The sequence below is a fragment of the Drosophila willistoni genome (assembly GCF_018902025.1).
Source record: "Drosophila willistoni isolate 14030-0811.24 chromosome 2R unlocalized genomic scaffold, UCI_dwil_1.1 Seg167, whole genome shotgun sequence".
Classification (NCBI taxonomy): Eukaryota; Metazoa; Arthropoda; class Insecta; order Diptera; family Drosophilidae; genus Drosophila; species Drosophila willistoni.
In genome coordinates, this window is record NW_025814050.1 from 2,217,520 (window position 1) to 2,236,639 (window position 19,120).

General features: G+C 34.1%; 1 protein-coding gene across 3 annotated transcripts in view; it reads right to left on the minus strand.

The window, feature by feature from the left end:
• Window positions 1–18,612, minus strand: part of LOC6644248 (disintegrin and metalloproteinase domain-containing protein 10) — a 139,446-nt gene extending 120,834 nt beyond the window's left edge. For all 3 annotated transcript variants that reach the window (XM_023176591.2, XM_023176592.2, XM_023176590.2), the window contains exon 1: window positions 18,292–18,612. In XM_023176591.2, the coding sequence (XP_023032359.1) occupies window positions 18,292–18,355 (64 nt within the window). In that variant the 5' untranslated portion in view covers window positions 18,356–18,612. The remainder of the gene's footprint in view (window positions 1–18,291) is intronic.
• Window positions 18,613–19,120: the final 508 nt, after the last annotated feature.

Below are 19,120 nucleotides of genomic sequence, written 5' to 3' on the forward strand. Positions count from 1 at the left end.
TTCAGGTGCGATGGGGTGAGTCTTAGGGGTGTAAAATTGGAATTAAAACGCGGGGATTCTTCATTTTAGACATACCAAAATCGTAATTCATCTAGATCACACTTCGGAACATATTTCGGATGGGAAAAAAATACAATGAATGCATAGAATTTGAAAAAAGCAAATGGAAATTCACGAACTTTGTTTTTGGCGATATACACCCCTTTCGGTGTGACCGCATTCCACCCCTCACACCATGCTGTTAACAAGGCGGCGTGAAACAATTTTGGTTAAAAAAAATTTCCCCCTCATATTGTTAGTTATTGAACTCCAAAATATCTAATAATAACCATATTATATATTCACTCCCTTTCATTTAGTTTAAATTAAATTGAGTTTGGCCAAAAAGCATAAATCTTGAAACAAATTGGAATTGGCCACTGGATACTGCTTTTACCCCCTGTGGGTGCGGACAATGCATGAAGTCAGTGCAAAAGAAAAACGTAGAAATTGAATTAAATTGTCTCGCCAGCACAGAGAAAAAGTAAAGAAATTAAAATTTCCACACGAACAATGGCAATTGCAGTCGGTAGGAACCCATTTCACTTTTTCCCCATCGTGCGTTTTGCTGCTCGTGTTATTATATGAAATATATTTGGCCAAAACGATTACCAAACAATTGCCGACTGGCTGGCTGTCTGTTTGACTGTCGGACTGGATGTTAGTCAGAGAGCCATAAAGTCAGGGGGGGCAAAGGCAAATGGCACGCTTCAGTTCATTTAAATGTGATTTATGTACCGTGGAGAAGAAAGAGAGCGGTCTCAGCTCTTTCACACATACATTTACTCTGTCTCTCTCTCTCTCTCTCTCTCACCGACTGACTAACTGACATTTCCTGCGAAAGTGCGTAGAGTTCATATCACCATCACCATCACCATCGCCATCATCATCATCATCGTCATCGTCAGCCTCGTTTCACATGCAAATTGCTTTGGTCAGAGCAACATTTCGAGATCTGTACTTGAAAAATCACATCACAGCAAATTGCACAACAATCGAAACCATGAGGGAAAAAACGCCCTTAGGCCAACAATACATACAAATATATATAATAACACAAATACACACACACATCTACACGAACATTGTCTTATACAATCTCACACAATCTAAATATGGTCTTCGGGCTAAGGGAGAAAAGGAGATACGCATGATGTTTGCAACCCCAAAGCTATATACATACATATGAACATGGAATTGTTTAAAGATAAACAATAAATTTTTAAGAAAATTGTCCCAAAGGTTCAATTAAATATAAATAATGTGCCCAAATACATTATTGCAAAAATGAAGAGATTTCAGAGGTTCATCAAATCGTTGAAAAGCTGTAATTGCTATATTTGAACAAAAAAGAAGATGAACCTATTCACCCCCTCACTCACCTGCTCAATTGTTCACTTACTCATTTGTTCAGCTCTTTCTTTACTTTTTAATAGTATTCTTTTAACCAAAATTATTTCCGTAATTTTACGCAAAATGTAAAGACCGTAGTGTAAGAGAACTTAGGTATATGACGTGTCATTTTGGGAGCAATTGAATAAGTAAGTAATTGAACAAATAAATGGAGCAAAAAGAACCTGTTCACTAAACTGGTTCACTCATTTAACACGCCCTTTTATTAGAAATTAGTGTGGGTGCATTTTTGTTTTAGAAAAAAGCCAAAAAAGTTATTGGCCTTGGTATACCATGTAACTATTTACACTACTAGCCATGAATAAGAACACTAATACTTAACCTTAAATAAATCTTATGATAGTTAATAGTTATTAGAGCCGTAGCAAAAAATAAAACCTTCTTTTAATTCAGCCATTTCTTAAATTATGTATTGTCTGCACTAGAATAGAGTAGTGATTAAATTCGCGCAAGATTTGTGGAATTTATTTTCGCTTTATTTCCCATCGATATTTTCTGATTTGAGTAGATTTTTAACCAATAGAGTCCTTCTAAAGAGGAATATACGATGGAGAATACAAACGAATTAATTTTCAATAGAAATTTAAAGCAGAGGTCCGGGGCTAATTTCGACTCTCTCAAAGTTTGTATACCCTTGCAAATTTTTTGTTACTCTTTTCTTACCATAAAAGTCTAATGTTTGCCGATATTGATCAATTTTAGCACTATTTCATGAATAGCTATGTTGTACTGAGAAATATACATTTTAATGACATTTTCGTAAAAAGTAACGAAGTTATTGACAAACGTCACTGTAGTCACCCGATCTTGATCAAATGTGGTACAGTCATTAATATACATATATACCAAAATAACAAGTATTTAATTTTATGACAATAGCTCGGAAAATAACAAAGTTGTTTAGAAAAGTCACTGTTCCCCCAAAATAATTTTAAGTAAAGTTTTGCGAAATTTAGTAATTAAACCAATTTAGATAATAGCTTCTCGTAAAATCAAGTTTAATGTTATCCTTTCTCCTTTACTTTAATGCCTGAAATATGACGTCTTGAGAGTTATCTTCAAACACTCCTGATTTTAGTAGGCTTTTGCTATTAGCATCAGAGAGACCTCTCATTAACCTAATAATCAAGGTTCCTCCATCCCTTTTCCGTCCTTTAAGAATGTTCATTTGATTTGCATAAAATTGATTAACGACCACGAAGCAAACCACTGAACAAGAAGATGTAAGAAGAAGGAGAAGGAAAAAAAAGGAAAAAGGGTTAAGGAGAGTGAAATTTATTATGAATTTATTTATAAACGAAATTTCATAGAATTTCTAACTGATTAAATCAGCTGTGTTCCAGCAAATTAAACACAGACAGAGACAGAGAGGCGAGACATCGAAAGCGCCGCAGCTACAATTTCATTTTGATGAAATTTGCTTACGCTTGGCACTTTGACCAAGTTATAAATTTCTCTGGTGTCGAGTATTATACGGATATGTATGCACTGTGGTGTATTCTCCGTTTGTATGTATGTATGTATGTGTGTCTACATGTTGAAATGCGAGTCGAGTCTCATGTGTCTCTATGCTCTTGTGTGTGACTAAAACGCTTTGCACACAGCGGTCACACATGCTACAAGGTTGGAGAAAATTTTTGTCGGTCGGATGGGAAAAACCAGAGGACGAGGACGAGGACGAGAACAAGAAGCATCACGATGACGAGGGCGACATTTTCAACATATCGCTACCCTCCATAGAACGACCTTCTTCTTCTCACTATTGTTGTTGTTGTTGTTGTTGTTTGTGTTGTTCGTCTGTGTGGTTTCGAATTTCCGGTTTTCCAATTCTTTTTCATAATCTTTGTTGTTTTTTCGTTGGAAAATCCAAGTCAATGACAGTGCTCAACACTGTGGCAATTAGCAGCGAAAAAAGCCTCAGTGTGAAGAAATCCATTTACAGAGGGTTGATTAAAGAGTTAGTAATTAGGGGTAGTGGGTCCCCATCAACTCTCAAAGGGGTTCATGTCAAACTAATTTGAATGGGCAAAAGGTAATCTTTTTCTCCATCTTATTGAATGACCCAGTACTAAAGTAAGGAATTTGTCTTCTTGCAGTTTCTCTAAATCAAAACATTCGTATCAACCCTCTTTCATTTGCTTTGGTATGCATTTCAATTTGTTGATTTTTGTATAAAGCCATCCTTTGGGCGATTTTTTCACATTGATTTCTTCTCCTGCTCCATCTATCTTCGTGCCTCATCAATTTCCCAAGCCAATTTTTGGCAATAGTCACGTTTGCTCTTTGGATGGGTTTTTATTTGTTGTATTTGAATTTCGTTTCAATTTAAAAATATATATTTTCAAGAGAGGTTGAGAGAGAGCAGCGCTACTCTTAGTTTTTCATATAAATTGACAGACTTATTTGTTGATATTTTTATATAAATTTTTATTTTCATTTGCCGCATTTGTTGATATTTGGCTATTTGTTTGCTGCATGCATTGCATTTTGAAAATGGTTAAAAAAAGGGAAGCAAACCTCTCACAGAAAAACAAAAAATTTTTGGTTTATGTATTCCAATCTACGGCATTTTTCCCAGTAGCCGTAAATAAACAGAAATATGACAGTAAAATAAATATCGAAGGCCATTAAGCGTATTAAAAGAGTCCGCGAAAAACTGTTATAAATGGAAATTGAGATATTTATGGAATCGAGACAGAATGAGAAATGAGAGAGTGGACTTAACACGGAAAGATCTTAGCTTAATAAGCAAAACTGAAATTTTGAAGGTTTTAAGCCTTATTCGATAGAGATTTATGTAGTTTATATTGGAAGCAATTTAACTCGACTGAAACAGTTTGTAGTTAAAAAACACTTCCGACAATAAAACTCCCAATGGGCACATCGTAAAAAAAAAAACATTATTTTTATATTATTAGTAGGGCAATTAAACTGGTTATGGGCCTTATCCCCCTTTGACTTTCAGCAGGTAGCCAACACAGGTGTTTTGTAAATATTGCTTCAGTATTAAGTACGATAAAGTTTTGTAAGCTACTGCAAATACACCAGAGACTCGGTTTGCATTCTTAATCGGTTGAAACACACCGAAAAACTTAAACGAATAATTATGAAGAATAATAAGAAAAAACCTTTAATATTTTTGAGTACCGTGTCGATAACAATTACAGTCGAGTCCCGATAATTCGAAAAGGCAATGGCATCAATTTTTTTTCCATTTAGACAGAAGTTCAAATTATCTCGATTATTAAACGATAAATAAAATTAATAAAATTAGTAAAATTAGTTTTTAAAAAGTGCAAGAAGGACAAAATTTAACATGCAACATGCTCAGCGACAGGACCAAATTGTATGCAATTTTTACACATTAGTGAATTTTCGATTTAGCGGGTTACAAATTATGGAGAGAGTCTCCATATACAGAGAGTACAGTAGAGACTGTACTACAAATTTTGTTCATTGCTCTTCAAATCAAACATATAATGTATATGAGTAAACAATTTGATATGTTAAGGTATGACTAAGTTTTAGAAGGATGTTAAGGGATGTCCTGTCAAACATACCCACAAAATATGCCCACAAACAACTTATTTTCCCTGTAATAACACAAACTCAGACTCTAAAGTCTATTGTTTCGAATTTAGTTGATTTGATGGTATTCGCATTTCTCATAATAGAAATTGAATTCATTTTACAACTGATTGTTGATTTTAGGGCTTCTCATTCTGCTTTGTTTGCGTTTATAATTTCCAAATGGAAATTTCCATCAGTTATTTCCATGGTAACTATATCCATCTACAGTAGATTTTCCCAAAAATATCATCTTTCACACCTATTAGTCGGTACTTGGAATGACTGTTTACCCCTTTCGGTGGCTGTTGCTATTGTCTCGATAACAATTATTAGCAGCAATCAGTGTGGTATGTGTGTGCCTGCCTTGAGGCGAGCACAGAGAGAGAGAGAGAGCCACAAACGGAGATTCTGTTACGGATAGGTAAGTATGTAGTTACCCACATAGCTAGACAGCCTCCTTCAAGCTGACGATGAGCATAATGAGCAGCATTAAAACTAATGAAAATAAACTTTGCTACACGCACACGCACAAAGCCACACAATGGCATAGAAATGTATACATACATATACACACATACATATGTACGTATGCGTACGTAGAAGGAAGCGGAGAAGTTTGGCCCCAAAAAGCGCGCAACACAAAATGTCGAGCCAGTGTAGAGCCAGAGCCGAGCAGACATACAATAAAAATAAAAGGAAAATTTCCACTCCACCCATCCACACGTCCACCATTCATTTCCACAAGCATTCACCATTCGCATAACCCCAAAACAACAATACGAAAATTGCGAGACAGACAAAGTGGAAAAACGCATAAAGGCGAAAGGCAAAAGAACAATGAAGTGGCTGAGACTGTCTTTCGTGGATGGAGAAAGGGAATGGGGAATGGGGATCGGGATGTCGGCGGGGAAGCATCTTTAGCTTCTCTCAGCTTCCTGTAAATGCAAAGAAACATCCATAAAATTGCGTGCAAAAGTATCTGTAAAAGCCAGAAATGTACAAGTTGAAGTACGCCCACTCCACTCCACACCAAACTCCAATATCATTCAAATAGTTTATGTTAAAGTTATCAAATCTTGGCCCATACTAATGTGGCGATTAACAAAATCGACAAATGCGACATTAAAAAAGGATTCTAGAAGGATTTTTGAAGGAGGTCTTTACGATTCCTAGGTGCAAATGAAAGATACATGCGATGTCTTAGGATAATTATCAACTGTCACGATATTTGACTTGAAATTATTACAGTACAGTAAAATTTAAGTAGGCATCTTTTTCTTTGGATCACTTGAACCGAATTCATTTATCTAGGGGATGAATTTCGACCCCCCAACCGCCCCCCAGGATCATTCCCATAATTCATTTGGCAATTCAGCCCCATTCCATAATCAACCAGTGTGAACTATAAACAATTCTTGGGAAAAGATACAATTTCGAGATTATTACACATTGAAAAGTTCTTTCGCTTTCTATTTTATTTGAAAGGAGGCAAAGTTTATGCTGACTGCACGTGAAACTATTTGGCGCCAGAGTGAAATACATTTATTAATGTTTTACCTTTTTTTTTGTTGGTTTGTATTTTCGGTTTCCTTCACTTTCGTAGATGTATCTTTTCCGAGTTGAAGCGAAAATATGCACATAATTTCAGACGAGAAAGATACTAAATGAATGCCAACACGAAAATGTGCTTTAGCTCGTGGCTTCCTTGGCCCTTTTACTTCTTGTCTTGTCTTTTTTCTTTTCTTATTCCACCCATTTTGGGTTTGTGTATCTGTATCTGAGCGTCTGTGCATAATGTATCTTTGTATCTTGCCTTGGCATTTCTGCTTGGCTTTTCTGTTTGTTTATGCTTCGCAAGTTGACTCTCACACGGGGTGAAAGAGAAGCAAACGAAAAAAGTTTTTATGCCTTTTGTGTCTGTTATTTTTGTTTTTGTTGTTCTGTTTGTTTGTTTGTTTGTGTCTCCTTATTCCTGCCCCTCACTCCCTTTATTGCTCTCTAATGCTCATTTTCTGCATCTCTCTGTCTGTGTGTGTGTGTGCGAGTGTGTGGCTTACCGCGCTACTTTAATAATTTAATTAAATTTGTTTCCCTCTTTTTTCTTCTCAGTCCCCATATGATTGTTATTTAGGCCATTTCGCATAATGAGGCAGCATAATTCACATATAAAATCTAATTTAGGCACAATTTCTAGTTACTCTCCGTTTTCTTCAGATTGAATTACAAAAGACCCTGACTCACACACACACACACACACACACACACACACACACACACTTTGTGAGTAATCCGATCAGACCATGAAAAGATTGACTCATACTTAAATACACAGAAATATCGAAGAAGCTAACTTCGGCTATCCTGAGTAAAACGCATACGCACCGGCGGACATGGCTATAACGACTCAGCTTCTCATGCTGATCAAGAATATGTATATGTATATACATATATATACCTTATGTGGTCGGAATCGTCTCCTTCTTTATGTGGTCGGAATCGTCTCCTTCTGTGCGTTACAAACATCTGACCAACTTTATAATACCCTTTGCAAGGGTATAACAAGAGCAAAGCGAAAGATACCGACCGAAAACGTAAAATTTTTGAAAATTCAACGATGAAATTCGTTTTGATAAGAAATCATTGAGTGTAATATAGTCTATCAATGCAGTCATTTAGACTGATTTGGATCTCATTGCAAATCAAAGTGAGAAAAACAAAATTCACCTCGAATGAGGGCATTATCTAAAGGAAATTCAACAAACATTTACCTTTTTCTTAAGATAAGTCATCATATTCTTTGAGACGAGCATTGAGAGGCTCGCAAACACTTCAAAAGATTATAAAAGGAATCTCTCTTTGGGTTTTCTTAAACCACAAGAAGGACTCATAATTTTAGTTTCATTTTAAGTTATAAGAATAAGCGGGCAGTCATATGCCCATGGCATCGTTTGAGGTTTTTATTATTCATCGTATTGCTCTATGTACTAAATCTTATATAGATAACACATTTCCCTTGTTGCGGTTCGAATTCCATTAAAGAATTTTGGTTTTTTTCATCAGCTTTGCTCATATTTCTTGGTATGAATTAGAGGGCTGCATGAATGGAAGCAAAGTCAAAGTCAAATGAATCCATTCGAATTGAATTCAAATAAATGAGTGACAACTACACAATGAAATGAATGAGTGTGAGTTTGTACTTGTCATATCTCGCAAAATACGTAACTCTGTTTAATGAAAGGCAATGAATTGAGTGTCAAAACATCGAATTGTACTAAGGCACTCGAATCATTAGAATTATTCGAATTGACTCATTTTTATTGGGATGTTTAAAAGCAACAAAAACTAATTATTTTATCAAAAATGTATGGAAAATAATGGCGAAATGGGGGCTATTAAAATTAAAATATGCTATACACCAAAAACTTAAGGACACAGTTTTGGATTTGACAATTTGGGACAAATTTTGTAAAATCTATTTTTTCTAAATTAGATTCCTAGTTCCCACGAACCGTGAAAACATAAATAAGGCTTTCTAATATATTATAAAAAAAAATTATATTCTTTAAATCCATCATATACACAATGGATCTACTTTTTAATATACTTCACTATTTGGAAAAAAATTCTTCTCTATCTCTGTAGGGGGTTTGAACCCGATAACAACAGTATTGTAGTCTGAGTAGGTCCCCACTGAGCCACTAACCACTAGTACAGTAATCACATATAGTTAAAAAATATACAATACTAATAAATACTAAACACTAAAATCAGAATTGGAATTCGAATGCATTCGAATCATAGCAACTCATTGACTCACTTTCTAACTCATTCAATTCGTTTTGTTTCGTTTGAATGTTGTGCGACTGATTTTTACGTCGCACACTCATTTAGTTGAAGTCGATTTTCAAAGTCATTCAATTCATTTATTTGGTTTTGAATGTTGTTAACTCGAATTGATTTTTCTATCATTCATGCAGCTCTCTAGTATGAATTTCCGTTTTTTTAATTTCATTTATTGATAAGAATTCGCTCGAAAAGACGTTACTAGAAATATTTGTTATATAGTTTATTTTGAAAATGTATTAAAGTTTGCCATAAATCACACACGCAGACACACGCATCCATGTCACTTTGGTAGTGGACAACAGTGGCAGCTGGAACGGAAGGAACATAGACTGACAGAAGGGGACGGAGGGGGGATTGTGAGTGAGAGGTCTGTGAAACAAAGGGCTGGGGCTCTATTTTTCTTGCCCGAATCATTTATACAATTTTCTTCATTTACTTTATTTGTCGTACGTGCCCCAAGTGCAAGAAACGTAAACTTTTGAGATGACACCGTGACACGCAATGCAAAATAAACTATCTGACCTCTGGGAAATGCAAACGAAAATCGCAAAAATTGTTAAATATTTTTTAAATATGTTATTTTGGTAAATATTTACTTCAGCTACTCGAGATTTCAGTGCTGAAAAGTGGACAAATCGTCTAAAGCTAGATTTAGTGTTGGCAAACGTTTTTTTACGGATGTGTTGTTTTTTTTTTAGCGACGTTCGAACTGCTCTGGCAGCCAAATACTTTACTTTGTGTTATCAAATCAAGGAATATTCGGATGCTCTGGAAATTTTTCCCAACAAATTGTCCACAAAAAATAATCTTATGCACCCCTTGTCTGTTATGTTTTGGAGGTTATGCCAAACTGTTTTTCAAAATTTAATTTATATTAATATTAAAAATTTGTTTAAGGTAGAACTTGGCACGGTCACCTTAACGATCGACGAGGTGGCAACTCGAGTAGGAATATGAGCTTATGGGTTGTTGTCGTCGTGTTGGAAATGTGAAAAAAGTTCTTTAAAAAGAAAACAAGATATTGTAAGAATTAAAGTTGCCAAGTTGCAGTCGATCAGACTGAGTTGGAGTACTTTTGCAGTCGACAAATAGCTAACATTCGACAAACATCGAGAAATGTGTCATAATATTGGGATACAGCCTGTCAAAAAACACTACGCAGAGAATTTTAATTTTAGAACATTAGACACCAAAATTTGGTTAATTTTTCAAAGATAAACATTTTAATGGAAAGTTTTAAGCTTCATGAGGAACTAAAATTACAAACAAGGAATCTTTTTTGCGAGTCTCTTTTCATCATATTCTTATAAATTACTCTGTTTAGCAAGGGATTTAGCTTTAATGTCCTCCACTTAATTTTGAGTTGGGGAAATGTCCTTAAGAATATGTGGAATTGTTTTCCGTATCAAGGAACACCACTTAGATTGAGCTGAAAACGAAGACGGACTTGAGGGATCGAATGAAAGTGGCCGTAAAAGTATTACACAAACGAAAAGACCGCCCAATCCAGTTAAGGATATAATCTAGATATTAAAGGTATAATATTATTACAAGAATTACGCTAGTTTATCCTTGCCATCGAGATAAGTCTGAGAATTCATAATCAACGGCTAAGTGACAGTCAATTTAGTAACTTTTGTTGTTATTCAGTTTCATTTTAAATAGAGTAAACCATTTTATTTTGCATCATTTTTTAAATTTTAGCGGTTTTTGTAACAAATGAAAACATGTTCAGTTCTTAAAGTTGTATATTTACGAAAAATACAAAGACGTCGAAGCACATCGGAATTGGTTCTAGTTTTTCGATTTGTTGCTGTAGATTTTTCGAGGAACTGGCGTTTGACAATTTCCAATTTTGCATTCTATTCCAGTGTGTGCATTTGTCTGCTAGAAAAGTGTCATCTTGGCATGTGACGTTGCCACTCATTTGATATTTTCGCATATGATTGACTGTTATGTCCGTGTTCATGTCCATGTCAGTGGCAATGTCCTTGCCTTTCCGTTTCTATTTCCATTTGCCTTTCGGTTCCTATAAGGTACACTTCGCGTTTATTTGTATCTCTTTCTCTCGATCTGTCACTACATTTACAGTCAGCACTCGACAAAATGCATGCCACTGACATTTATTGTTTGTCTAGAGGGCCAAAAAAAGAAACGAAAAGAAGGCGAATCGTACACATGTGTACAAATATATATGTTCTATAGCTTTATGGCTAAATACATAACGATGAAGAAGTTGAAGTAGCAGCAGGAACGAAACTCTTGCCACAGTTACAGAATAAATCCTTTAAGCCTTTGCTTGTTTGCCGTGAATATGTCAAGCGCATGGCACTTAAAATTGATGAGTAGCTTTAATAAAAGGGCGTGACTTGTTGTAAATTGCTTCTAGGATAGAAGGATATACATATACATATACATCTGTATGTGTGTTGGCGGTTTGGGGCTACAGCCTCGCGTTAGGGTTGAAGGTGGACGAACACGTGTGCACATCGTTATGCCTGGCAGGTGGAACTCCCATTGCAATTTTCGGTTAACATTGACAGAAGACGAGGAAAATGCCGAAAAGCAAATGTGAAATGTGATATCTTCTTTCTTTCTTCCTCTTTTTTTTTCTTTTTTTTATTGTTTTTGGTCGTTAAGAATCATGCCACGGCCACAAGGTGACTTACTTTGATTATATTACATAAGAAACAAAACAAAACAGAAACCGAATAAGAAACATATAAAGAAATGGAAGAGACAACAAAAAAATGAAAAGTAATCGAGCAAACTGACAATAAAGAGGCAATCAAAAAACGTTTCAATAAACATATATAATTTCTGAATTTTAACCCCTTTTATTTAAATTTTGAACTAGTACAATTTTAACCAAGTTGTAACCGTTCAGGATACAAGTTATGACTTCAAAGGAAGAATTCACAGTAATTTCACAATCTCGTGTCGAAAGAAGTTCAAAATCTTCTGGAGATCTGGCAACACTTTAGACGTGTAAATAAATTTCACTCACTTTACTGACAGCTATTCATATTTGTACACCAAAAGTATATTTTGTTTAGCTTTTGACTACAGTTAGAGATGGTCATGGGCCTCCTTTTTTCAGGCACGACACGGCTCAAGCACGTCTGGTAAAAACTGAGATCCAACACGGAATTTTTTTTTAAAAGGAACGGTACGCACTGATACGTGACGGACCTTTAATCAAAATTTTTAACTCAATTTATTGTTGTATTTTCAAGTATTTTATTAATGATATTTGATGAATTTAAACCTTTTTCATTCAGAAGATTTTTATTTTTAAATAATTTCGAAATATTAGTTGTACTACGTTTTCCGTATTATGATAACTCAAAAACATCGACACATTCATCTCCAAATCGTTCCAAATAACAAATCATTGTTTCCAATTTTTAAATTAATCATATCACCGATATTAGACGCTACGATTTAAGATTAGTTTCCAATTCGGATCCACACTTTCTATATGTGCAAAGTGATAAATTCACTTAACATGTTCACTTGTTCCTTATTCAAAGTGAACAACTTAATCATTTTGTTGACTTGCTCACTTGCGCAGTTGCTCTAACCATCGCACACTTGTTCAGCAAAAGCAATCAAAAGTTTATTCTGATAATTACATCAAAGTTACTGCATATTGTTTACTATAATTTATGATTTTTGTATAGTAAACAAAACAAAAATAAGTGAAAGAGAACATGTTCAGTTGCTCAGTTTAGTGAACAACTCTTTTTTGTTCTTTTACTTTTAATCAACCATAAACCCTACCCTCCAATATCGGATTCATCGACTACTTCAATCCCATAAGCAAATTAAATTAATAATTAATTCTCCGAAATAAACCATGTTGTTTGGAAATTGATACTATTTTCTTACTCGGTATTACTTGGCTTGGGCCAATTAGTAGAAATACTTTATTACTAAATTACTGTTTACTTATAAGACACTTCATAAGTCTGTTTAAAAAGTAAACAATTATAGCAAAAACAAAAGAAAACAATTCAATTCAATAAAGCACAAGCAAAACATTATTGTCATTAGAACTAGACGTGGTTCGTCTGTCTATATATTTATATCCGGTAGAATCCGGTTATAAAAACGATTTTACGTCGTTATACCCGGCAGGACGCTCTAAGCAGCTACAGAAAGAGGACACTTCCTGCAGCTTTCGAGGCTTTGGCGCCAAAATATCGGACACGGGTCACAAGATATAGACTCTAGAACACATCCTGCGATTTGAGAGTCCATAGAAGTCGAGGTATTGTATTTAGGTCCAACGAAATCAGCCAACACCACCACGTTCCCAATGGGTAATAGATAACACACGGCTATTTCTCTTTTTCCCTCAGCAGCAATGCTAAAGTGACTACTTTGTTGGTAACGCGACAGCTAAAGATAAGAGAGAGTACTACAAGTGCAACAATTAATCATCGAAATGTTCAAATATCCTGGCACAATCGAGCTTATTTTAAGGATTTCATTGTTTTAGGCAAACTTCCGGTGGAATTTTAGAAGAGCATTCAAACTTTGGAGGGTCTAAACTTGGATTTCTTCTTTTGGATGATTTCCCTTAAAGTTGTATTTTCTAGACTCTTGTTTTTCCTTACCTTTTTTTTTCGTTGCCAATTAAAATCCACTCTGACTAATTTGTAGTCGAACATTACAAAACACAAACAAAAGCCAACATAACATAACACAAAAGCAGAAAAAAAATTAACTCGCAGCTAATTAGCCAAAGAGCATAAGAAATAAAATGTGAGAGAGGCGGCAGAAGAATAAGCAGCTAAAGAGAAAGAGAAAAAAATAAAAACCAGTTTATCCACTTGGCCCAAAAGAAGAAAAAGAAAAAATTCGCATGGTCTAAAAGAGCTTTTAGTTTTTTTTTTTTGTGTGTTTGCTTTGGTGTTTTTTTCATATAATAAATAAATTTTATTTTCAGATTAAATAAAAAGGTCAATGTCTCGTCATATTCTTTGGTCAAAACTAAGAATAAAAAGCAACATGGGCGACTTTTTTCTCTCTTGTATTGAAGCGGAAACGCAGAGATAGTGAGAGGGTCTGAGAGAGAAAGAGAGAGAGAGAGAGAGGAAAGGAATTGAAAGTACTCGATAGAGCAACAGTTGCAGATACAAATAAAGATACTCAAGATGCAGATACAGATATTTATTTATCAGGTTTCGCCTCGTTTTCTGGTTCCATTTCTCAGCTCATCTCGTCTTTTGTTTGTCTCACTGAAGGGGGGAAAATCTTTCTGGGTAAACTGGGAATGAATCATCAAGATGGGCAGTTCGATGAATATTTTTTACAATGGGCCAGCTTTGTTTAAAGCGGCAGGAGAAGTGGATTGCGAGGGGTCTACGTGAGTAATTGTCGTTTTTTATGGGTCAAATTGCGTTTCATTTGAATAATTGTAAAATCGCAATGCCTAGGAATGAATAATTGAAGACTCTTGCAAAATCAATTCATTCTAAGGTTGTATTGAATGGAAGATGTAACGACTTTACATCCAAATGGTGTTCTCTGTTTACATTGTTTTATATTAAATATAAATTATATATTATAAAAAATATTATATTAAAAATATAAATATTATAAAAAATTATAAATTATAAATATAAAATATATATTAAACAAAATATTCACATTCAAATTCATTTCAAAAAATAGTTCCCTTTAAATTAAGAAAAAAAACGCCAATTATATTGTAGAAAACTTAATTTGTTTTCGAAAAGAGTTAATAAATGAAATGTGTAACACTTTTCGAGTCAAATTTAGTGCTTCCTTCTTAACTCAGAAATGACTCATTTGTTAAATGTTTGTTCACTTCCTGTGAAACGAAAACAAAATGAAGTAAGTCGTCTCGTCGACTTGGGAATACCATTCACCAGGTGAAACAAATATCTAAAATTTCTAAAACCAAATGTATGTCTATTAAATTGCTATCTCGCTCACACTACAAACACACAAGCACTCTAGTGCCGACACTAGCCAACGGCCAATTCTGCCCTTATGGACCGCATAGTAAAATACGTTCATACGCATATTTTGCATATTTCTAGTCCGATTTCAATAAAATTTGGTAGTTTGATAGAAATATATAAGATTAATAAGTGTGCCGAATTTGATTGCGATAGTCAATGATGGAGGCGGAAGTGGGTGTGGCAAAATATTAAAATACATAAATTCGGCGCGCATACTAAACAAATCTACATACTAAATTTGGTGGCTTTAGCTTTAGTTAGTGTCCGAGAAAATCGGTTCGATTTAATTTGCGGGGGTGGAAGTGGGCGTGTCAAAATTTTTAAATAGTCAATATCTGCGGGTCTATTAAGCTAGTTTACATACCAAATTTAAGAAAATCTACATACTAAATTTTGGTGGTTTTAGCTCTTATAGTCTCCAAGATCTTTTATAAAGTTGGACGGACGGACGACTCGGTTGTTGATCCTGATCAAGAATATATATACTTTATGTGGTCGGAGAAACTTCTTTCTGCCTGTTACCTACATTTTGCCGACTTTAATATACCATTTCACCCTTTGGGTGCATGGTATAAATATACAAATAAAAGTCTCTTTGGTTGCGACTTGGTACAAATTATTACCGCATTGAAATTTAATCCGAAACAAGGCCCTCACCTAGGTTGAATTTCACAAGAACTTGCAAATAAGGAACACAATCAAGGGGCAAAAATCGTTCTTTATAAGAAGTTGTGAAATTATTATCATATTTAGAAAATAAGGTGAAATGTTGTACCAAAATAACAAACATTTCTTCGAGAATATATATTCTTAATCAAATTCGAATAAGAACACTTCGTTTTCAAACTAGAGCCACAGAATTTAATATTTAGCCTGTTTAGTATGTGGATAGTTCGTATTTTGGAAAATATATATTCGTAGAATGTTAAATCTATCAAATTTCATAAAAATTGGTTGCAAAATAGCCAAGTTAGGAGTAACCAAATGGCAAATTTGGCCGTGAGCGACGTATAAGAGTGAACGAGACAGCTTATGTCTCTATATGTGACTTATCAATACAAAATTTATCAGATGTGTCCCTTCTTCTTTATTGTACTTTATTGTGTTTCGATTTTTGGAAGAGTTCCTTATTTTATTGTCTAAAGAAATAATAAAAACGTTGCCCTAATGCAATTTCATATATTTCACACTTGAGTGAAATTAAATCGCCATATCGAAAGGGAATCTTCCCATCAATCTTCTCAACCCTCTTTGATTCTCATCTTCCTCCATCTCCATACTCTAAGCACAGGCGATTAAATGCACAACAAGGACAATAACCAAGGAATAAACGAAACAGAAACAGAAACGAAAGAAGACGAACAATGTGAAATAATTATCAAAGTGGGTACTAAAATTATAAGAGTACTAAATCCCCCTCACACCCCCTACATGCCACCACAACATCCAAGGCTAGGCCTTTTTGCGTCTCTCTCTCTCTCTCTCTCTCTCTCTATCTCGTCATTGTATGTTCTGGAGTACTTGTCTTCTGTCTCCTTCATTCATTGTGTATGTAATTATTTTTGTTGTTAACTTAATTTCTGCATGATTGAGCATTTATTTCAATGTTATTAGGCAAACGGAGGGAAAATTAAATTAATTTAAAGCACGAAATACAACCCCAAAAGCAAAACATTTAATCAATATTTAGTGAAGAAGAAAATTGTAAATCCTAAAATTATTGGAGAAACTCGAACAACTAAAAGTTACACATTTCGAAGATTATTCTCAACATTCAACAGTCACAACAAATTCTTTATACGAATATTGTTAAATAAGTTAAATCATAATTATGCATTAATATTATATGCGTAATAGATGTGACAGTTTATAAATTTCGAATAGTATACGTTTCTTTTTTTTGAATCCTCTTTCCGATTAAAATACTCATTCTTTAATGATTAAAATCAAATTGTGATTAAAATAAAATTTCATGTGAAAATAATACGTACACCAAAATGAATTTGGAGATTTTGTCAAAACTGATTAATTTTGGCCAACAAAAATTAGGTATTTCCCTCTACACTTTTAGTAGTCACAATTCATTATAAAGAGCTTGCTAAAAATAATAAATCTACTCGATCTCTTCAGCCGGAAAAAATATTTAGATTAAGAATTTTTTTCTTTATTGTTATAAAATAGTAAGTATTCTTCACACAGATTTTAAAAGTAGATAAACAATCATCAATATCCTATGTAAATGGGTCGAAATATTCATTGTTCATGTGAAGGACGCAGAATTGCTATAAACCTTAGAGAAAGTGGCAATTTCCGTGAAATCGCGGAACTGAATAGCAGATTTCTTAATTTTGTGCACAATAATAAGGCAACACGTGGACGTCCATCGAAAACCAGAACTGGACCAACCCTTTCAAATGTTCAAGGGTCATTGCATCCAGAATGGATAATATTATTAACGCTTCTTCAATTAGGAGAAGACTACGAAAGGCTAAACTACCAGGCATATTCCCTGGTATCCCAGCCGTGACTCCTCTTTATGAACTGCATAATAAATAATAATAAATAGGAATAATAATAATATTAAATATCTATCCATAACATGAAAACTTGTTATATTTCATTTGATTTTTGTATGTATGTACATAGTATGTACTACATACATAAATATATATCGCTATGTGAGATCGTTCGATTTTTATACCCTTGCAGAGGGTATTATAAAATTGGTCAGATGTTTGTAACGCACAGAAGGAGACGTTTCCGACCCCATAAAGTATATATATTCTTGATCAGCATGAGAAGCTAAGTCGATATAGCCATGTCCGTCTGTCCGTCCGTCTGTGCGTATGCGTTTTACTCAGCCGTCTTAAGAGCTATCGGTCTGAAATTTTGTTTCGGGGGTTTTTATTACCCGGGAAAAATAAAGTATGAAATTCATAAGGATCGGACCACTATATCATATAGCTCTAGAAGAACTAGAAGAAACATTTTCATAAAAATCGGAGTATGCTATAAAATTTACATATGGATAATATTGGATATAAAACCCCAGATCCCAAAATATGATGTGATCGGATATATATAACACACACAGACGCAAATCTACATGAACCGTATGTGTATGCGTGCGTTGCTTTGCTTTGGGAATAAGGGAAGAAGAAGAACAAATTGTAAAATAGAGAGTAAAATTGTTTTGTTTGTATATTGATGAATTGAGTTGCAGAAAACAAATTTTGAACATGTAAAATTATTATTACCAAGGACTGCAAGGGTATATAAACTTCGGCATAGCCGATGTTAGCTTCTTTGATATTTTAGGTTTAAATTTAACTAACCTGATCGATATTATAAAGTGAACTTAGAAATTCTATAATTTATGTGTTTTCGACTTGAAATTGATTGAGTAATCTTTTTTTTCGGAACTTACCATTTACGATGATGATGAAAATGATCGACATGAAAACCATATTTAATCCACATTTTGATGACATTATATGTGAATGGTATCCAACGTGTCGAATAAATCAGATGGGGAATCCCTTCTTTAGCTTTTTAGCTTTGTGATCTTCAATTTCGATTTCTTCGTTTCGATATTGATTTGGCAATAAGTTTCGAATTCGACTTGTTGCAATTATTTTGATTAAAAATTTGTTGCCTGTGCCATGGCAATTAAACAATTAGCACACACAGTGAAACACGCACCAATACACATGTACACACACACACATCAGCACCTTCTTTTTGTAATTTATATTTTTATATCTTTTTTCCTTTTATATTAATAAAAAAAAAAAAACAACACTTTTTTTGTGAAAATAAAAATAAACAAAAATTAATTCAATTTTTGTTTTAATTTTAAACGAATATTTAAAGAATTTTTTTTTTTTGAGTTGATGTTATTTATGCTGAAATGAAAGGAGAGGGGGAAATTCTTAGTAATTATTTATTTCTAAGTGACGATATATGACGATCCTTCAGATTCAACAGGGCCGGATTTAGGGGAGATAAGCCACAATGTGTTAGTTCCTAAATATGAACATGCATCATTTCTTTCTAATTATATTATTATTAGTAATACATTTTTTTCAACTTCTTAATACAATACATAAAATTCTAAGATTCCGATTTTGAAATCGTTTTCAACATGTTTCGTAACGCCGGAACTACCAATTTAGATTTGATCTGAATTTTATACAATTAAATTAAGTGCGTATTAATTTAAAAATGGAAACTAGACCGAAGTCAACGATTTTATT